General features: G+C 40.1%; 1 protein-coding gene across 2 annotated transcripts in view; it reads right to left on the bottom strand.

Moving 5' to 3' along the window:
- LOC134345414 (ephrin type-A receptor 3-like) overlaps nucleotides 1-23,158 on the bottom strand; it is a 380,595-nt gene that overhangs the window by 109,347 nt on the left and 248,090 nt on the right. For both annotated transcript variants that reach the window (XM_063046042.1, XM_063046043.1), the window contains exons 6-8: nucleotides 19,790-19,902; nucleotides 17,802-17,964; nucleotides 16,224-16,332 (exon numbers count right to left, since the gene is read on the bottom strand). In XM_063046042.1, the coding sequence (XP_062902112.1) occupies nucleotides 16,224-16,332; nucleotides 17,802-17,964; nucleotides 19,790-19,902 (385 nt within the window). The remainder of the gene's footprint in view (nucleotides 1-16,223; nucleotides 16,333-17,801; nucleotides 17,965-19,789; nucleotides 19,903-23,158) is intronic.

Below are 23,158 nucleotides of genomic sequence, written 5' to 3'. Positions count from 1 at the left end.
GATGGTGGTGGGCTTGGATGCAGTGGCCTCTCTGGGTCCAACCAAACATAGTATTGTATTTTTTAAACACAATTTTTACAATCGCAGGACACTGCGGGATATTCAGAACTTCAAGTACCGCAGGTCTACCCCAGTAGTGAACTACTAAACAGCAGAAGAGCTGGACTTGGTGCAGACTATGTTGCTGCATGCTACAGAAAGACATTGGAGATGGTGCACGAAAGTGATGTATGGCAAACAGCAAGTGATTGCCTTGGACATTATTCTTGTGATCACAAGACCCTGTTGGGCATTGGCAATGTAGAATACTGCAAGTTCGATTCACTGGTTTATTGGTGAGACTGACAGTGGAGGAGCTGTGTTGCTTCAGTTGCAGCATGGGGTCACCAGTTGCAGCCGCCCAGGAGAGGAAACACCGGAGGTGGTGCGGTGTGGCGTCCATGCTGGTCTGGGGGCTGGCCCCTCCCATCAGTACTGCCTCTCAGTGTTCACTCGGCAAAAGACAAGTTGGATGGCGTTCATCTGCAGACTACTGTCGGCTTATTCTTGCTGACAACATCCATGCACCACCAATCCCCAGGGCATGACACACTCATGGACTTGGACTATATTATATTTTTTTACTGACTGTTTACTACTATCTTATGCATACTGTATGTGCATTGTGCTGTGTATGATGTTGGTACTGTGTTTTGTACCTTGGCCCCAGAGGAACACTGCTTCATTTGTCTGTATTCATTGCTATTCACGTATGGTTTAATGACAATTAAACTTAAACTTGAACTTCCTTCATGCCATTTTATTGATGAGCCTTAACTCTGCACATCCAGCAGCTTAGACCTCTGAAGCTTTTGTAACATTCCACTTACCAGCTCTCCAGCAGGATGGCGGAATAACATTCCGAGTATCAACTCTTTTGGTAAACGCTTTTCAGTCATCACTCAAAGAGTATTTCATTATGAGACAGACAAGCTGGATCAAATGGTTTGAATCTGTGCCCACTCAGGGTATTCCCATTTCCCCAATGGGGGCAATGTGCCTTGGTCAGTTAACCTACCAGTCTGCGTGGTAGATTTGGGAAATGTGGAAAAAAAGCAGAGCCGCCACTGGAATTCCATTTTATCACAGGGTGAAGCTGCTTTTAAAACAGCTCTTACCAGTATTATTTAAACCCTTATCGTGAAGGACAGTGTGTCAGCCTGGTGAGTTACCTCATTTTCTAAGCACATATCCACAACTTAAATTCCCTTCAAAATTTTGTAAGTCAAATGCACTGAATTCTCAAACATTCTGGTTACTTAAATGGGTCATTATCATTTTATCTCAGAGGCAATGGCTTCAGTTACTATGTTCACACGATATCATTGTGGGTAAAGATCATTATGACACAGGTGCAGATTTACAGAATTACATCATTCAGACATCAACACTCCTCATACATTAAAACTTTCATTCTCGCAAACCTTCTCCAGCAACCTCCCCCCCCCATGCCAGCACATCCTGTCTTATATAAAGGCCCAAAACTGCCAATAAAACTCCAAGTGCAGTTTGACCAATGCTTTATAAAGCCGCAGCATTAAATTCATGTTCCTACATTCTCGTAGTCTTGAAATGAATGCTAACATTACATTTGTCTGCCTTACCACTGACTCAACCTGCAAGTTAACCTTTTGGGAATCCTGCACAAGGACTCCCAAATCTGTTTGCATATCTGATTTTTGAAATCTCTCCCCATTTAGAAAATAGTCTATGCCTTTATTCCTTCTACCGAAGTTCATGACCATACACTTCCCTACACTACATTTCATCTCCACTTTGCTCATTCTCCTAATCTAAGTCCTCTGCAGACTCCGTGCTTCTTCAACACAACCGCCAAAGGATTCCAAAAGATTTGTCAGGCAAGATTTCTCCTGAAGGAAACCACGCTGACTTTTGTCTATTTCATCATGTCCCTCCAAGTACCCTAAAACCTCATCCTTAATAATGGGCTCCAACATCTTCCCAACCATTGAAGTCAGGCTAACTGGCGTATAATTTCCTTTCTTCTGCCTCCCCCCCTCCTTAAAGAATGGAGTAGCATTTGCAATTTTCCAGTCCTCCAGAACTATTCCAGAATCTAGTCATTTGTGAAAGATCACTACTAATGCCTCCAGAATTTCTTCAGCTACCTTCTTCAGAACTCTGGGATGTAGTCCATTTGGTCCATGTGACTTAACTACTTTCAGACCTTTCAGCTTCCCAATAGCCTCTCTTTAGTAAGAGCAACTATACTCCCTTCACTGACAGCTCTCAAAACTTGGGCATATTCTGACTGTCGTCCACAGTGAAGACTGACACAAAACTTCAAATGGCATTTCTTTGTCCCCTTTACTGCCTTTCCAGCATAATCTTCTAGCGATTTCATATCCACTCTCACCTCTTATTTTACTCATTATATATCCGAAAAAGCTTTTGGTATTCCCCTTAATATTTTTGGCTGGCTTCTCTTCATTTCATCTTTCCTTTTCATGCACCATCAATTTTGTTGCCTTCTCTTGGTTTCTGAAAGCTTCTCAATCCTCTAACTTACAATTAATTTTTGCTATATTATATGCCATCTCTTTTCCTTATATGCTGTGTTTGTATTTCCTTATCAGTCATGGTTGCCTCACCCGCCCTTTAGAATACTTTTTCATCTTTGGGATGCATCTATTCTATGCCTTCTGAATTGCCCCAGAAACCCCAGCTATTGTAATTCTGTCATTATCCCTGTTAGTGTCCCCTTCCAACCAACTTTGGCATGCTCCCCTTTCATACCTCTGTGTACCTTTACTCTGCTGTAAGACATCTGACCTCATCTTCTCCCACTTAAACCATAGTGCAAATTCTATCATATTATGAATACTGTCCCTCTAAGGGTTCCTTTACCTTATGCTCCCTATTCAAATCTGGTTCAATACACAATACCCAATTGTGAATTGGATTTCCCCTAGTGGACTCAACCACAGGTTGCTCAAAATATAAACAAAAAAAATTCTTGTAGGCATTCTACAAATTGCCTTTCTTGGGATCCAGTACCAATCTATTTTCACAATCTACCTGTACATTGAAATCCCTCATGACTATTGTAACATTGTTCTGTTTACAAGGGCACCCTGCCAAGGCCAGGTTTGCTGCCCACCTCTCATTGCACTGACAGGATAGTGTTGGTCCTTCTTCTTCAGCAATTATGGAACAGGCGATTTTGAAAATTGGCCAACAAAAAGAAAGATTCCTCCTTGCATTGGGGAAAGAACAATAATAATAATAATAATAATGCAGTCTTGCCCTTCCCATCCAAGGAAAGGAATGAACCCTTGATTCAGTTCAAGTTTGAAATCACAAAGTCAAATCTGCAAACTTGTACTTGGGAGGAGCTGAGGCACTTGGATTCACACAGGGAAGATTTGTTGATTTAAAAAACATACATCTATTTATTCAGGATTTGGGTGTTATCAGCAAGACCAGCAGTCATTGTCCAGCTGCAAGGGCTTTATGAAAGTGTGAGTAAATCCCTTCTTCATCCACTGCAATCCTGGTGGAGATACTCTAACCCATCTGGTACTTTTCCCATTTTGATACATAATTTGAAAATACTTAGCTTTTTGAAAGTTATCTATTTAATATTTTAAACATTTTGATTTATGTTCAAGATATGATCAACTTAAAAAATATTTACTGTAATTCTGAAGAATAGAACAAGAACAAATGTAGATTTAGAAAAAAACTGCAATTTTACTTGTTTTATTTTTTTTTCCCCTGAAGTCATGGAAGTACCTTATGAAAACTATCGAGGGAATGGACTTTATAATATGAAATAGTATTAAGGCATCTGGATGAAGTAGAATTCACGGAAAAATTACAATGAAAAAAAAAACAGAAAATAGGAATGAAATTGCAAGTTTTATTCATGGCCTATTAACATACATTAGGAAAAAAAATCTAAATTATTGTGATGAGAAAAATGCCAAGTTTACATCAAAGATAACATAAAAACAAACAAGAGGGCAAATAATACAGCAAAACTTAGCGGGCAGTTAGAGGATTGGTATGATTTTAAAAATCTACAGAAGCAACTAAAAAAACAATAAAGAGGGTAATGATGGTAGGCTAGCCAAAAGTAGCAAAGAGGGTACCAAAAGCTTTTTCAGATATATAAAGAGGAAAAGAGTGGATATTGGAGCACACTAGAGAGGCAGTAATGGAGGACAAAGAAATGGTGAACTAACTTGCATAAAAATTGCTGGTGAACACAGCAGGCCAGGCAGCATCTATAGGAAGAGGTACAGTCGATGTTTCGGGCAAGACCCTTCGTCAGGACTAACGGAAAGAAGGGATAGTAAGAGATTTGAAAGTGGGAGGGGGAGGGGGAGATCCGAAATGATAGAAGACAGGAGGGGGAGGGATGGAGCCAAGAGCTGGACAGGTGATTGGCAGAAGGGATATGAGAGGATCATGGGACACGAGGCCCAGGGAGAAAGAAAGGGGGAGGGGGGAAGCCCAGAGGATGGCAAGGAGAATAGTAAAAGGGACAGAGGGAGAAAAAGAGAGGGAAAAAAAAATATATAATAATAAACAAATAACAGATGGGGTATGAAGGGGAGGTGGGGAATTAACAGAAGTTAGAGAAGTCAACGTTCATGCCATCAGGTTGGAGGCTACCCAGACGAAATATAAGGTGTTGTTCCTTCAACCTGAGTGTGGCTTCATCTTGACAGTACAGGAGGCTGTGGATAGACATATCAGAATGGGAATGGGACATGGAATTAAAATGTGTGGCCACTGGGAGATCCTGCTTTCTCTGGCGGACAGAGCGTAGGTGTTCAGCAAAACTGTCTCCCAGCCTGCGTTCACCAGCAATTTTTATGTATGTTGCTTGAAATTCCAGCATCTGCAGATTTCCTAGTGTTTGCGGTGAACTAACTTATGTATTTTGTGTCAGTCTTCATTATTGTAGACCAGAAATTCCAGAGTGTCAAGGGGCGGAAGTCAGTGTAGTTGCCATTACTAAGGAGAAGATGCTTGGGAAGCTGAAATGTGTGAAGGTAGATACATCACCTGGACCAGGTGGACTACAGCACATGGTTCTGAAAGATGTAGCTGAAAAGATTGTGGAGGGATTAGTAATAATGATCACTAGATCACTAGATTCTGGAATGGTTCAGGAAGACTGGAAAATTGCAAACGTCACTCTACTCTTTAAGAAGGGAGGTAGGCAGAAGAAAGGAAATTATAGGCCAATTAGGCTAGATAATGGTTCAGTGGTTGGGAAAATGTTGGAGTCCATTATTAAGGATTAGCTTTAGGGGTACATGATAAAGTAGGCCCAAGTCAGAATGGTTTCCTTAATGATCTAATTTGTCATCTTGTCTGACAAATCTGTTGGAATTCTTTGAGGAAATAACAGGCAGGAAACACAAAGGAGAGTCAGTAGATGTTGTTCACTTTGATTTTCAGAAGACCTTTGACAAGGTGCTACACATGAGGCTGCTTAACTAGATATGGTATTACAGAAAAGATACTAGTATGGATAGAAGATTGGTTGATTGGCAGGAGGAAAAGAGTTGGAATATAGGGGGCCTAATCTGTTTGACTGCTGATGACAAGTTGTGTTCCGTAGGGGGCACTATTGGGACCACTTGCTTTCATGACTTGGATGACAAAATTGACGGCTTTGTATCCACGTTTGTGGAGAATACAAAGATAGGTGGAGGAGCAGGTAGTGTTGAGGAAGCCAGGAGTCTGCAGATGGATTTAGATTGTGAGAGTAGGCAAAGAAGCAGCAGGTGGAATATCGTGTAGGGAAATATACAGTCACATACTTTGGTGGAAGGAATAAAGGTGTAGACCAAAAATTGGAGGTGCAAAGTCCTTGTGTATGATTCCATAAGGGTTAGCTTTTAATTTGAGTTAGTAGCAAGGAAGGCAAATGCAATATTAGCATTCACTTTGAGATAACTAGAATACAAAGGCAAAGATATGATGCTGAGGCCTTATAAGACATTGGTCAAATCACACTTTGAGTATTGTGAGCAGTTTGGGCCCCTTATCTAAGAAAAGATGTGCTGGCATTGGAAATAGCTCCCAGGAACTTCACGAGAATGATTCCAGGAATGAAAGTGTTGATGCATGAGGAGCGTTGATGCATGCACGTTGATGGCTCCGGGCCTTTACTCGCCAGAGTTTGAAATAAGGTGGGGGGGGGGGATCTCATCGAAACCTATTGAATATTGAAAGGCCTCGACCGAGTGGATGTGGAGAGGATGTTTCCTGTAATAGTCAAGTGTAGGACCAAGGGCACAGTCTCAGAATAGAGGGACATCTATTTAGAACAGAGATGAGAAGGAATTATTTTAGCCAGAGGATGGCAAATTTGTGGAATTGAATTGAATTGGCTTTATTTCTTACATCCTTCACATATATGAGGAGTAAAAATCTTTATGTTATGTCTCCACCTAAATGTGCAATGAGCAATCATAGTAATTTATAATAAATAGAACTGTCAATGTAACATAGAGATACACTCAAATCAGCATGAGTTGATCAGTCTGACGGCCTGGTAGGAGAAGCTGTCCCGGAGCCTGTTGGTTCTGGCTTTTATGCTATGGTACTGGCAGCAGCTAGACTAGATTGCGGTTGGAGTGACTCGGGTCCTCATTGATCCTTTGGTCCCTTTTTCCACACCTGTCTTTGTAAGTGTCCTGAATCATGGGAAGTTCACAACTACAGATGCGCTTTGCTACCCACACCCCTCTCTGCAGAACCATGCGACCGAGGGAGGTACATACAGTTCCCATACCAGGCAGTGATACCGCCAGTCAGGATGCTCTCATTGTCACGGACGGCCGTAGGGGCCAAGTGACTGAGTATATTTAAAGCAGAATTTGGTAGGTTCTTGGTTAATAAGGGCATCAAAGGTGATGGGGAGAAGGCAGGAAAATCGGGTTGAGAGGGATATTAAATCAACCATGATTGAATGGCAAAGCCATCTCGATAGGCTGAGTGGTCTGATTCTGTTCCTACGTCTTGTAGTCTTTACTGGAATTTTTCAATTTGCTTTATTAACTAGAGTATTTTTTAATATATAACTGAAGTCTCTCACCTGTATCAGGATTATGGTTAACACGTAGCTCAGAGTGGAAGTGAGTGATTACAAGAAAAGCAGGAAAAGGAAATACAGATGTTTCAGAGAACCTCCTGAGCAATTTAATAGCTAAGCAATACCTGATTGCATTGCTCTCTAAAACTATCAGAGTCACGATCAGGTGGCTCAGGGGTATGGGGTGGTGGGGGAAGAGGGGAAGAGAGTTGTTTTGTGCTCCTTCATGTGCGTGTTGCTGCCTGTCCTTCAGAGCTGACTTAATGTAATTAGTTTGCTTATCCTGGCAATGGATCTGGCGGATTATTTTAAGAATCTGTGTTGGTATATAGCTTTGAGATACTTGCTGAAGGTAGTCCATGTCCCAGAATTACACAGGAGGATGGGGAATACAGCTGTCAATTAGACCATCAGCTTTAAATAGGGTCTGAGCTCTTGATATTCTGACTTCCTTTTCTCCTCTGATGAGTTCTCCATACAGCTGAGCTACCCACGATACCCTCGTCTTGGATCAAGCTGCACTCCCAGGAATTCACTCGTCTCCATCGGTAGACAGAAGACAAGGTTCAAGGATATACTTAAAGCGTCCCTGAAAGAGGGCAACATCCCTACTGCCTTATGGAAATCCCAGCCAGATAGATTAAGAGGAACCAATATGTCTGTGCAGACATCAACATGATTGCAGGATGACATGTTATCCTCCTGGATGCTAACTGCACAACAGCTGGAATTACCATGAGGAAAAGAAGTGGGGATGGTGAACAGATACCATTGATGGAAGCAGCAAAAACAAGTTATTGTGTGTAACTGTTAAGGGTTAGGAAAACTATGAGCAGGACCTTGCATTTTACTGACTTTATCAATGGTATCTATGGATTTCTTGTTGTACTGCAGTACAACACTGATTAAGACGAAATATCATAATATTAGAAAGATAGAGTGGCATTGCTGTGGACTGGTCATGACAGAATTTATTTGGTTCACGTTCACAAGCAGTACAAGTTCCAAACTACAACCTGGAATATTCTGTAGGCAGCCAATGCATGTGGAGGATATTGAGGACATAACAATACTCTACTAAACAAATGGATTACTCCTTTTGTTACGTGCCAGTGAATATAGATATAAAACCAGAGTAAAATCAAATGCCTGGCTGCAGATTTGGTGCATCTGAAGGGGCTTTAGATATCAAGGGTGCTTGGACAAGTAGTGGGGGTGGATGGTTCTGCACTGTGAAAGTAGCACCTATTCAAATTATTCCCATTTATACAGGATTTGTGTTTTGAGTCATGGGATATGCCAGAGCTGTGAAAGTATTTTGGTGGTGGAAATGGGTTCTGGGAAATAGCAGTGAAAAGGAGAGAGGTGGCTAAAATAGATCAGCTCCAACTCCATAAAAACAAGAAGGTGTAAGGTAGCTTGCTGTGCATGGATTAAGTTAGGTTACTGAGCTGTAGCTGCAATTAGCCACTTGGGATTACGATGTTGCAGCAATAATGAAGACCTAATTGAAAGTGGAAAAAGAACAGGACTGACTTCCAAATATACCTCGACACAAAAGTACTGATTAAGGAGGCATATCATAATACGGAAAAGACAAAGAGGGGATATGTTTAAAGAGTGGGGAAAATATTAAAGGGAATCCAAAAAAAAATTCTACAGTCCCATAAAGAATGAAGTGATGGTAAGACGGGAAGTAGGGCTTGTGATGGGTCAGAAAGGAAATCTACTCATGAGGCAGAGAAGGTGGCTGACGGAATGCAGAGGTGCTTTATACCAAACTGCACCAATGCTGCATTCTCAGCGAAAGAAACTGCAGCTTGAGGTACTGGATGGGCTAAGAATTGTGAGACAAATTTCTGGAAGTGTAATCTGTACTTAAAATGGATAATGTGGAGGTAAGGTAGGTTGCTGAGAGAAAGGCAGAAGGAAACTCTAGAGGTTCTGGCCATAATCTTTCAAACATCCAGAACATTAAGTATGTTGCTTGAAGTATGGAAAATTACAAATGCCAAACTTTTATTTAAAAGGATGTGTGGGTTCAAACCCAAAAGGTGCAGCTAATTAACATAACCTTAGTAATGGGGAAAGGTTTAGAAAAAATAGTTAAAGGTGTTTAGAAATTATAATTAAAGGTAGAATTAATAATCATTTGGACTTGCAAAGATTAGGCAAAACCAACAAGGATTTGTTAAAGGAAAATTGTATAAAATTCACTTGGTAGATTTTGTTGAAATAGTAATAGCTGGCTGTACTCATGGATATGATAGTAATGCAGTGGTTAAGTTACAGGACTGCTAATGCAAGTTCAATTCAACCATGGTAACTGAGGAATTTAAATTCAGTTAATCAGCTACAATTTTAAGAAATGATGATGACGGATTGTGGTTAAAACCTAATTGGTTCATTAATTTTCCTCAAGGGAGATGATATGCCATGCATATGTAACTCCAGTCCGACACCAGTGTGGTTTTCTCTTAAGGGACTATTGAAACAGCAATCCACCCTGTGCAGATATGAATGACAAATTCTGGGCTTGCCTGTGCTGTCCACATCCTGGAGGAAAAAATAATTTACTGAAATAGAACAAAAAGGAAAATGTTTTGATGTGGAGTTAATGGCATTTACTGAAGACCTGTGTAATAAGCTTGCCTTTGACCACTGAAGAACAAAGGGAGTTATGAAAAAAAAATTGAAATATATGACCATAAACAGATCAACAGTGATTTTTTGGAAAGGAGGGAAGTGTACAATGGATATCACAGGGACCAACACCAGGAATGACTGTTTCTCATAACTTATGCTGATGATTTGAAGGTGTGTGTGAGGCACTAATATTTGCTTCTGCAATTTTCCAACAAAATTGAGAAATGTAGTGAAATCCAAGGAGGGCAGTAATTGACAACAGGTTGGTGGAAGGTGCAGATTAAGTTTAATGGAGAATAATGCAAAGTGATGTATATTTGCAGGTAGAAAGAGAAAAGGCAGTAGATGCACGTGGGCAAGCTGTAGAAGAACATAAAAGATCTGGAGGGTATATAGTGTAATGAAACACATTAAGTATATACAGCAAAAAGGAAGATATATTAACAAGGGGGCTCAAGGGGTCAAGGCTGAAAGTAGAAACAGGGGACTGAATTTTTAATGATCAGCCACGACTATACTGAATGGCAGAGCATGCTGGACAGACTAAACAGCTTACAATTTCTCTGCTTCAATTTGTATAGATCATTCAAGATGATAGGGCAGATTTAGAAAGTGGTTAAAAAAATACAAAATTCTTGGCTTTATTATCAGAAGGTTTGGTACAAGAACGAGGAAGTTACATTTAACCCTTCGTAAATCACTAGTTTAGCTGAAACTCGAAGATGGGACAAGTTTAATTGGCATTGTAGGCCTGTTCCTGTGTTGTATTATTTCACTCTCCATTGTGATATTCACCCTCTATTATATTACATCTCTGGAGAATATGGGATGACTTTCTTGTGAACCTCCTCTGAACCCTCTCCAATGTCAGCACATCTTTTCTTAGATAAGTGGCCCAGAACTGCTCACGATACTCTAGGTGAGGCCTCGCCAGTTTCTTATAAAGCCTCAGTATTACATCCTTGCTTTTATATTCTAGTCCTCTTGAAATGAATGCTAACATTGCATTTGCCTTCCTCGTCACTGACTCAACCTGCAAATTAAACCAGGGAATCCTGCACGAGGACTCTCAAATCCCTTTGCACCTCAGATTTTTTTAATTTTCTGCCAGTTTAGAAAATAGACTATGCTTTTATTCCTTCTATCAAGGTGCGTGACCATATACCTCCTGACACTGCCCGCTACTTCTTTGCCCATTCTCATAATTTGTCTAAGTCCTTCTGCAGCCTCGCTGCTTCCTCAATACTACCTGTCCTCCACCTATCTTGGTATGTCCACAGACTTTGCCACAAAGCCATTCACTGCATCATTCAAATTATTGACATACAACGTAAAAAGAAGCAGTCCCAACACTGATCCATGCAAAACACCATTCACCAGCAGCCAATCAGAATAGGCTCCCTTTATTCCCACTCCTTGCCTCCTGGCAGTCAGCCATTGCTCTATCCGTGCTAGTAATACCACAGGCGAGGGGTCTCCAACCCTTTTTGCACCGTGGACTGGTTTATTAGTGACAATATTCTTGCCGACCGGGGGGGAGGGTAGGGCTGCCAATGGACAAGAGTAGCAGTCAAATACGCAAACAACAGGAATTCTGCAGATGCTGGAAATTCAAGCAACACACATCAAAGTTGCTGGTGAACGCAGCAGGCCAGGCAGCATGTGTAGGAAGAGGTGCAGTCGACGTTTCAGGCCGAGACCCTTCGTCAGGACGAAGGGTGGGTCTCGGCCTGAAACGTCGACTGCACCTCTTCCTACAGATGCTGCCTGGCCTGCTGCGTTCACCAGCAACTTTGATGTGTGTTGTTAGTCAAATATGTTGGGTTTACCCCAAGAAAGACTACAATGACCATGAAGCCTTGCGCGGGCAGTAGTGCGCATGAGTGACTTGCACACGCGTGTACGTGCCGATTTTTTTCTACAAATCATTTTTGGCGATTCTGTTCGGGGGGGGTGTTAATCACAACCAGAATATAGGTGATAAGTGGCTAATACACTCAATTTTGTTTCTTAAAGGGTTTATCTAACGAATTTAATATTAAACACACAGCACGTATTTCCTCGCATGAATATAGTGAGTCGTCAATTATAAGTCACTTATAAGTCAATAGTATCATAACATTTTAAGTAACGTTTGGATATTAAACACACAGCACATATTTTCCTCATATGAACATATAAAATCATTGCAACACACCAGTATCGCTGAATCAGTGGGAGCCCTGGGCTTGTTTTCCTGCAACAAGATGGTCCTATCGAGGAGTGATGGGAGACAGCGATACTCGAAGGGGGTTCCTTATGTCCAGTCTATTCCGCAATTTAGTTTTCATTGCATTCATTGCAGAGATATGTTGGAAATGGAAGCAATGTTTTCAGCGTTTTCGTAGCTATCTCAGGATATTTAGTCTTGATTTTGATCTGGAATGCTGGCAGAGATGTTAGGTCAAACATACTTTTCAACCCACCGTCATTTGCAATCTCGAGGAATTGATCTCTTTCCCACGCTGACATGGATGACGAGTGTGTAATGACCTCAAGCTCAACAGTGCGTGACAGGGAATGAGAAAAGGTGCAGCTGACTCATGTTGCCAAATCATTTATTGTTTCCTCGCGGCCCGGTAGCACATGCTTTGCTGCCCAGTGGTTGGGGACCGCTGCCATAGGCTCTTATCTTCTTAAGCAGCCTCAAGAGCAGCACTTTGCCAAAGGCCTTCTGGAAATCCAGGTAGATAACATCCACCAATTCTCTTTTGTCTATCCTGTCTGTTATCTCCTCAAATAATTCCAACAAATTTCTCAGGTAAGATTTTCCCTTAAGGAAATGATGCTGGCTATGGCCTAGTTATCATGTACTTCCTGGTACCCTGAAATCAAATCCTTAATAATCAATGACAATATTGCCTCAACCACTGAGGTCAGGCTAACTGGCCTAAAATTTCCTTTCTTCTGCCTCTCTCCATTCTTGAAGAGTGGAGTGTTATTCACAATTTTAACAGGCTCAGAACTATACCAGAATATATTGATTCTTGAAAGTTCATTCCGAATGCCTTCACAATCTCTTCAGCTACCTCTTTCAGAACTCTGGGTGTAGTCCATCTGGTGCAAGTGACTTATCTACGATACCTTCAGACCTTTCATTTTCCCAAGCATCTTCTCCCTGGAGATAACAACTGCAGTCATTGACTCCTGGTACTCTTGAACATCTGGTCTACTTCTACTGTTTTCTACAGTGAAATCTGATACAAAATACTTACTAAGTTTATCCTCCATTTCCTTGTCCCCCATTACCACCTGTCCAGCAGTCCAATATCTACTCTTGGATCTCTTTTACTCTTCACATATCCGAAAAAAAAACTTTTGGTATCCTCTTTGATACTACTGGCTAGTGTGCCTTCATAGTTTATTCTTTTCCCCCCTTATGGGTTTTTTTCAGTTGCCTTCTTTTGGGTTTTAATTTTCCCAATCCTCTGACTTCCCACTAAGTTTCGATCTATTCTATGCCCTCACTTTTGCTTTTATGTTGGCTTTGATTTCCTTGTCAGCCACAGTTCTGTCATCCTGCCTTTAGAATACTACTTCTTTGAGATGAATATATCCTGCACCTTCCAAATTGTACTCAGAAACTCCTGCCATTGCTGCTCTGTTATCATCCCTGCTAGTGTCCCCTTCCAAACAACTTTGGCCAGCTCCTTTCTCATGAATCTGTAATTCCCTTCACTCCACTGTAATACTGATACACCTGACTTCAGCTTCTCCCTCTCAAATTGCAGGATGAATTATATCATGTCATGATTACTGCCTCCTTTGGATTCCTTTATCTTAAGCTCCCAATCAAATCTGGAATAGCTGATCTCCAAATGAGTTCAACCACAAGCTGCTCTAAAAAGCCATCTTGTAGGCATTCTACAAATTCTCTCTTTTCTGGCCCAGCACCAACCTGATTTTCCCAATTTAACAGCATATTGAAATCTCTCATCACAATTATAACATTGCCCTTTTGACATGCCTTTTCTATCTCTCATAAGAATTTCTAGCCTGCAACCTGCCTACTATTTGAAGGCCTGTATATAACTCCCATCAGGGTCTTTTTACTCTTTCAGTTTCTTAACAATATCCACAAGGATTCCGCATCATCCGATCCTATGTCACCTTTTTTAAGGACTTAATTTCAATTTTTAAGCAACAGAAACATGCCAGCACTCTGCCTTCCTGCCTGTTCTTCTGATACAATGCACATCTTTGAATGCTCAGCTTCCAGCTATAATCTTTCAGCCATGACACAGTAATGCCTACAGTGTCATACCTGGCAATCTCCAACTGCGCTACAAAATAATCTACCTAATTCCGTATACTGCATGCATTCAAATGCAACACCTTTGGTCCTGTATTCATCACCTTTTTTGAGTTTGTCCCCTTTTATACTGCAACTCATTCCACTGTCTGCCTGTATTTTCTGACGGTCTCACTACACACTGCCTCTGCTGGTAAACCAACAGCCCTATCATACTGGTTCCTATCTCTTTGCCGAGTTAGTTTAAACTCTCCACAACAGCTCTCGCAAACATGACTGTAAGGATGTTGGTCCTCCTTGGGTTCAGGTGTAACCCGTCCCTTTTGTACAGGTAATACCGTCCCCAGAAGAGATTGCAATGATCCAGAAATCTGAAACACTGACCCTTGCACTAGTTTCTCAGCCATGCATTAATCTGCCAAATCATTCTATTCTTACCCTCACTGGTGCGCGGCACAGGCAGCAATCTGGAAATTACTACCTAGTGGTCCTGCTTTTCAGCTTTCAACCTAGCTCCCTAAATTCTCTCTTCAGGACCTTCTCATTTTTCCTAGCTATTTCACTGGTGCCAATACGTACCAGGACTTCTGGTTGATCACCCTCCCCCTTTAGAATCTAGCCTTCCTGTATGCTGCACCTTTCTGCAACTCTTTCTGAAATACTTTAAGAATTGTAGCAATCTTGCAGGAGGTGGTCTCCTGGCCCTTTAAGCCTGTATTACCATTCATCAAGATCAGGCTGATCATCTCCCTCAGTGCCAACTTCATAAAGAGATAATTCTAAAGCTTTACAATCCTCTAATTAAAATAATTCTTCCCCATCTCAATCATATTTCAGCCTACCCTTTACTCTCAACCAGTAAAAAATATCATCCCTGCAATGGCTCTATCAAGCCCTTTAAAAATTTTGTAAGTTTTTTTTGTGTGAAGGTGACCTCTCATTCTTCTAAACTCTGTCTGATCTCTCCTCACAGAGTAAACTCACCATCCTTTGAACCAGAGTAGCAAATCTTTGCTGCATTTAATCTATAGCAAATGCATTCTTTCTTAAGTCATTAAATTAAGTCAACTTCATTCAATAAACTGCCTACACCAAAGATATTTGCCATTGTCAAGTTTACTGGAGGAACACCAACTGCTGGCTTCAATTTACATGCAAAATGATAAAGAAAATAACATTTAAAAATAATTTATTAGAAGAATTAAACTAAAAATTGGAAAAAGCAGCAATTACTCTTTTAAAGTCACATATAAATGTTGCAGATTTCTTAAACACACTTAAGCTTAAACCTAGTTGTGCGAACTTTTGATCTAACCATGAGGTAGGGTGAGGTTCTAAGATTGGTTTATAATAGAGTACAATTTTTAAAAATATTAGGTTGCAGTAAAGGAACTATTTTGAAAGGAACGCCTCCAGGAATGTCTCCAAGTGGACATCAGTTTGCATATTCTCATTGTGTTAGATGGCACCACCACAGTAGAAGCTCCGTGGAAGACTTAGTTCACGCTGCTGATGCTGGAATCATCAGAATGAATACAACCAAGACAAAGTTCTGCACAATTCATCCACGTGTTAGTAAGATTTTGGAACTTTCCTTCAAGAATTTAGTTGTATGAAATTCCATGATGACTAAATGCAGACTACAGAAGAAACATGACTGAAAGCCATTTTTCACACCTATTTGTTAGTGTATACAGTAGCATCCTCTTGCCCACCTCATCTCATCACCACAGGATGCAATAAAATTTGTCTTTAATGTTCTTTGTTGGCATGGTAGCAGCTTTAAGAATAAAAAAAGTTGTTCACTCCAGAACTGGTTGAAAATCTCTTTTAAACTCATGACCTTTGCTCAGCTCAGTCTTGCCTTGCTCATATTTGGTCTTTTTCCCAATTCATAAAACAGCTGTCTTATGATTCTGTGAACCTCAACAACGCCCTCTTTTTGTTTTGTCCCAAATGGTGTGCACTTGGTATTTGTCAAGTAATACACACCCCAAGGTAATTCCTTTCACAGGGTTGTTTCAATCCACAAATTATGTCCTACCATAATACTAAAACTAACTGGCCATAACAACTGAGCATAGATTGAGAGACACTTAATATTTCTTACTTCTCAACAGCACTGGACAACAGAATAATAGATTGAGCAGGAAATTAATTTTTCTTTACCTTCCACTAACAACAAAGCAAGTAACAAGGAATATCAGGAGGACTATCCCACCAGCAACAGAGACAGCCATGATGGTGGGTTGGTTTGGATCACCAATAGCAAGCATATCTGAAAACAAAAGAGAAGAAAAGCTGTTTGTTTTGTGCTATGTTCACTAAAAGTATTACAGGTATAATAAAAATACAATAGGTTTGAAATGTATCCACTTGGTTTCAAATAACATGATGAACTTACTGATGAGTCCAAGTGCAAAAGAAAAACTGAACTGTTCCTTATATATATATATACACACACACACACACTCACTCTGTAGCTCATAGATACCACGTACAAAAGAACAACTTCTCCTTCCTCAAAATATAAGTTAGATTATAAAAGCTGCTTTCCTGGGTTCAAGTTTTTAAAAATTTCATCTCCCATTGTTACAATCAAACCTAATAAAATGTTAAGTTCATGCAACAAACTCTCCATTGAATTACATCCAGAATTATGCACATGTATGTATTATTCATTCTTTCCAAGTCACAGATCACTTTGTTAAATACATTTGATTGGCAGCCTTTGATTAACTCTATAACTATTAGGTCAAAAGTGGCATTAACTGGAAGGAAATGACCAGTGAAAGTTTTAATAATGAGTCTGGATTTACTGAATACTTATGAGCCTCAGTATTTTTTTGGCTATGTTATCTCAAAGTTATTGTTATAAAAAAAACACCACCTTCAGGAATAATGCTGCTTTCACTGCTTGAAGGAATAATGGTTCTGACCAGCTGAAAGTAAAAAGACAATTCATACAAGTGACTATCATTATCCCTTTACCATAGGCAGCCCCACATATTGTCTGGAAACAAACATTTCACTATTTCAGTAGACTCTCAGGATGTCCATTCAATGATGTTTCAGGTAATTCCTTACCTAGTTAAAGGTGTTTCTGCTGCCTGTATGTTAAGTGAAGCTTATTTTCTTTTAAAAGTACCATTCCTGGTGACAAGTTTTAGGTTAAAGCACTGTAGTATAATTCAATCCCCTGAAGTGCACTAAACTCAAAGGGTGATTTTGGGACACTACTGACTACAGAAACTGCAAATTTCACTCAAGGTGACAGCTCATCATCATTCGAGGCAGCAAACTGGGGTAATAGATTATGGCTTTGATGGCAAATCCTGAATTTCACATCAAATGGGTTATTCTACACTTTATGAGGCAAACTTAATATGCTTCCAAATAGTTAAACATGAACTTACTTTATACAGGGGACAATTGTCAACTCACTACTACCCAGGTTGCACCTTATTATGGTGTGGAATCAGCCCAAAAACAGCGAGGAGTCTTATTTGCTCTCTGCTGACTGATATCCCAGCAGATTTACAAGGCATCCATGTTTGGGAAGAGAAGGGAAACCTCCTCACGATATTTTCACCTCTGGCGACCTAAAAGATATCAATTGCTGTTCTAGCTAAAGATTGTAAAGTACCACCAACTTGGCCAATGGTGGCAATAGATTCATTTGCGTGTTATATTCTAAGAGGTCTCCCTCAATGAAGCTTCTTTCAAAGTAAGCTTCCCTCTGCTTACCTTCTTGACTGGTCTCCAGCTCGATTTCGCCACCATATGTCCCATGTCCACCGCTGGTGTGAGCTCTGACACGGAACACATATGTTGTCCCTGGTTTTAGTCCATCAACTGTCATGCTGTTAGATTTAGTCTTTAAAACAGTGTAGTTTTGGTCCCTTTGATTCTGTTATGATAAATAAACAAAAGAATAGTCGTTTCCGATGATGCTAACAAGGACTGGCTCAGATAGCAGAGTGCAATTCTAGACATGTTAAATTTCATGCAAAAAATCAATAACAAAGTCAGTGGCCAATATGAGACCAAGCTTCTGCTGATTTACATTCCAATGCCATGCTACATACTTACACTTCTCAATAAAATGGGTTTCTCTCCATCATACATCTATTGATAAAAGGACAGAGCATTCACTCTATTCCTTGACTTACCCCAAATAGGCCATTACAACACCCAATTTATAGTGTGTAAAGATGTCTGTTACAGTAAAACTGGCTGATGGAGTGATGGCTCCTGATGACTGGGCCAACAAGTCCAAAGCTTTGATTTAAATATAGGATATTCCTCAAAGTTACTTTTCAATGATCTTTGTTCGGTTACTAATGACAGAGAATGTAATGTATATGCAAGATAGGTGTAATAAGTAGATTGCGGAGCAGGCACTAAATACATTGTACGTCTATAGTTTCATCTTCAAGGTAAATTTTATTTTCAAAGTACATATACAACCCTGAGATTCATTTTCCCGTGTGCATACTCAGTAAATCTATAGAATAGTAACTATAACACGATCAATAAAAGATCATGCAGAGTGCAGGGGTCAACAAACTGTGCAAATGCAAATATAAATAAATAGCAATAAATAATGACAACATGCGATAATAATATAAAGAGTTTTTAAAGTGAGATCTTTGGTTGTGGGAACATTTCAATGATGGGACAAGCGAGTGCAATTATTCCATTTTATTCCTGATGGTCGTGTCATAGTAACTGTTCTTGAACCTGGTGGTGCGAGTCCTGAGGCTATGAAGGTGGGGTGTTGAAGCGAGAGTAGGAAATACAGGTCAATAGATGTGAAGGTGCAACCAGTTTGAGATGGGATGAATGGCAGATGGAACCAAATGCAGAGGGGAACAAACGGAGAGGAAGACTGCTGGACAGATGAGTACGTGTATAGGAAGAGACAGCACAGGTGTGGATTACCTGAAACAGTCATACACTGGAAATTTCTGCATGTCAAAAATATTGCGGAAGATAAGTCATGTATGTGGGACAGATTTCAGCGAGACTAATGAAGGGGTCCCAAATGAGTGTCTTGTATTTTTCAACAAAGAGCTAAAAACTTTATCGTATTTCACCTACCTGAAGCCAATACTAAGTTACCCAGCCAAAGAAAGTGAGGATTCACTAACAATGATTAGTAGCACTAACAAGTAGGAGATACAGTTCATCATACTTTATCTAATTTCTGTTTTTATTTTTCTTCACTGATGATACTTGGCAATTTCTAGTTCTTGCTAGAATTGCTGGGGTGTGCAGCAAGGTCAGATAATGAGCCCTTTGCCAAAACACCTAGCAATTAGGTTCCTGGGGATGCTTAGATTCCTTCTTATAGCAAAGTATTAGGACTGGTCAGTGCTGACCCAGGTGCTGCAGTACATTTTGCCACAATCAAGGAATTACAGTCCACAACATTTATCAGGCACTCATTTAAATTATTCCCATTTTATTCATTTCCTAGATTTTTCCTATGCACAAAGCAAAATTTACTGTCACCAAATAACTTGCATGACTTTGGGATTTGGGATGAGCCCTCCAGGGAAATCCTTGTGGTTACAGAAGAAGATGCACACTCCATATAGACCATATTGGAGGTTAGGATTGAAGTAAGTCTCTGGAACTACAAGGTAACAGCTCTACTAGATGTGCAACTGTGCTGCCAAGTTGTAAACCAAATTCTAAATGCAAAGGTTCATGCACATTTCCTTACTCACCTTTTCATAGTAGATAATCTCATACTCCACAATGACACCATTGGCACGGTCTGGACCTTGCCAAGCAAGAGTGATACTATCCTTGCTTCTCCTCTCCTTCACAATCACGTTCACTTGAACATGGATAAAATAAAATGTTAGTGAAGTGAGGCACTTCGCAGTAACAACTTCAAGACACAATATGGCTGCAACCCAGTCAATCAAACATGAAAGAATATTTATTCTATTTTACATAAATCTGGCCAATGCGCTGATTCACCTTGCAAATATACCAAGAATACACAAGATTCATCAGGTCATTTTTTTTGTTAGATTGTACGGTGCTTTATGTCAGATTATGTCCAGTAAAGCAGTCCCTAAAAAACAAATTAATCATCTTAAGCTTCTCTCTTCTTAAACATCCAGTTTGAAAAAGTGTAAAGTTAGGAGAAACCATTTCCAAAGATTGTCAACAATAAAGACAGTTACCACAAATCCTCATGTGATAAGGATGTGGTAGATTATGTTAATGATCCATCAATGATCTATGAAAATTATGGGCTAAATTTTGACAAGAGGCCTAAATCCAATTTGTTGCAAACTGGCACATCACAGGAGATGAGGGTCAATGTGGGGAGGAAACTGCAGTTCCCAGAGGTGGTGCAAACCACACTTTGACCAGATATCGTACTGTGGTCCACTGAAGACAAGAAAATCATCCTGGTGGAGCTCACAGTACCATTGGAGGAAGGATGACAGAAGACTCACAACAGGACATACTAGTCCTTAGACCAGATGCCTTCTCTGCCAATTACCCCAGGGTACTTAAAGAACATTACAGACACCAGAAGTGTTTGTTCCACATGCCAGCTGTCTCTGGTCACTATATGTACATACAATCAATCTATGTATATAAGCTACCGTATGTATGTATATTAATTGCGTTTTCTTTATTATTGTATTTTTTATCTTAGAGCTTTTTTATATGCTGCATTGGATCTGGAATAACAATTATTTTGTTCTCCTTTACTCTTGCCTGCTGGAAATGATATTAAGCAATCTTGGCTCTTACAGTATGCCACCTTAGATGGTGTAGTTTTTGTTGAATTCCAGACATTCAAGTGTGTAGGTTACAGTCAAGAGTTATCAGCCAGGGAGCTGTTTTTGTGAAGTGGACCATTTTTGCTTTCTGGCTGTGTTTCAGATGCAGATGGACAGAGGCTTCACGACAGCAGACAAAATAGTATGCATGAACTTGCATGATATGTTGCCTTCTGTCACCACAATTATACACTATGTTGAAAGACTAGCACCTCTGAGCTTGATATGGCTACCAAGATGTGCCAGCAAATGGAGATGCACCCACTAAACTGAAATGCTTTCAAACATAGTGAAGCCACATGTTCTCTCTACTTGCTCTATTTTGCCAAGGGAGAATGGAAAGTATTTAGCTTTCTTTGAATAAATGACCTCATTGGCCACTCTCAAGCAAACACAGGCAGCAGACTTCAACAAGTTGCAATTAACTCTAGCTCCAGTCTGGATAAATCCATAGAAACAAAATAATGTGCAGGCAGCCACTGAGCTCATTGAATATTTACTGGCTTTGTAGACAATCTTGTCTGTCTATCCCACTCTTTCCTTATAGCCTTGCAATGTATTTTCAGTTAAGTGATGGCCAATTCTCTTTAGAAGTCCTTGCTTTATTCTGAAAGAGATTGACCTCCCATTCACCACCCCCCCCCAACAACTAATACCTTCTGGTCAATCGCTTTAAATCTTCTATCTCTCAGTTCTTGAGCCATCCAGTAATTAGAACAATTTTTTATTTACCATATCTAAATTTTATACCTCCATCTTCAATATTCTTTATTACACAAAAAAAAACATAATAACTGAATTCCTTTATTTCTAGAACGATTCTAGTAAATCATTTCCCCATCCTCTCTGGGAGCCACACCTGACCAGATGCATTAGAATTCATTTCTACGGTCATCCTGGCAATGAAATCCCAATCTAGTGTAGTTATAGCAGTGCAAGCTTTCAGTAAAGATCTCTTATTTAAATGCTAACTTCTTTACACATTGACCTACATTGAAATTCAGAGTGCAAAATTATGCCCAGAACATTCTATCAGTTCTTGCTGAGAGTCAATTGCTGATTATTAATTAAAAATAAAATTCTGAACATCTTTCATGCTATTGAATGCAATTCATCCAGCAATCTTAAAGTACCGCTGGTACTATTTTGTTGATCCAGAGCTTTTCAGAGGCTAAAAGTCTGGCATTAATCTCATTGTGTTGACTTGCACAAGCACGGTATTTGCATGACTTGAGAACGGGGCACAGGGGCAAATTTCTTATTCCTCTGCTTTCAATCTCCACAGGCTTGGAGGAAATCAGGAGAAGCTGGACAAACTAAGATTGTTTCCTTCGGATGGAAGGAGTCTGAAATGAGTGCCTAATAGAAGTTTGTAAAATTATGTGGGGCATAGACAGTAGATGGGCAACTTCTTTTTACCAGGATTAAAAGAGGATATGTATGCATTTTTTAAAAAGAATAGTGGGAGCCTGGATTGCACTGTCGGGGTGTCAGTGGAGACATACAATGGAGACATTTAAGAGGCTCTTAGATGGACACATCAATATCTAGAGAATGGAGGGATAGGAACCATACTGCGGCAGTGTGGTTTAACATAATTAGGCATCATTAGCTTAATTAGTTTGGCACAACTTCATAGGGCGAAGTGCGTGTCCCTGTGGTGTACTGCTCCACTACGAAACCTCCCCTCCGCTAACATCACTTTCTGGCAGTAGCAGAGACGGCTGATCGACAGTGGGTAACCACTCCCTCCCCTAATCATGTGTCTATGAGTACTATTGAGCTCTTATAGGCACTCTAACTGGGATTGGGGTAATTTAGCAAAGACCACAAATTGAACCTGGGGCCTCTCTGGTTTTAATCAAGGCAGCTTCCAGGAAACCATGCAATATCTTATTTATGGCAAGTGTTAAAAACCTCAGAAAAGTGGAGTCTAACCAATATATGGTTTGGCAAGAAATTGAAATGGTGTTTCACCATTACCGGCTTTGGATACATTCTACTGAAGCTGAAAAAGTCAGATATTGTTGTATTGTATTTGGTTTACACATCCATTGTCGTACACCAATTTCTTCATAGTGATTTCATTATCTCTTCTAATTTTTTTGCTGTTTAATACTTTTCTATTGCAGGCATCCCCTTAATGTGAATAATAAATGAGTTAAAAGTGGGGCTTGATCCTCAATCAAACTCCAGAAAGCAGGAATAATTGTAAAGGAAAGATTCCTTCTAATTTGGCCTCTCCCCTGTCCAACTGAGCTACGACTGGAATATTTGCACTTTCCTGTC

The sequence above is a fragment of the Mobula hypostoma genome, chromosome 4 (assembly GCF_963921235.1).
Source record: "Mobula hypostoma chromosome 4, sMobHyp1.1, whole genome shotgun sequence".
Classification (NCBI taxonomy): Eukaryota; Metazoa; Chordata; class Chondrichthyes; order Myliobatiformes; family Myliobatidae; genus Mobula; species Mobula hypostoma.
This window is presented reverse-complemented; position numbering and strand designations above follow the sequence as displayed.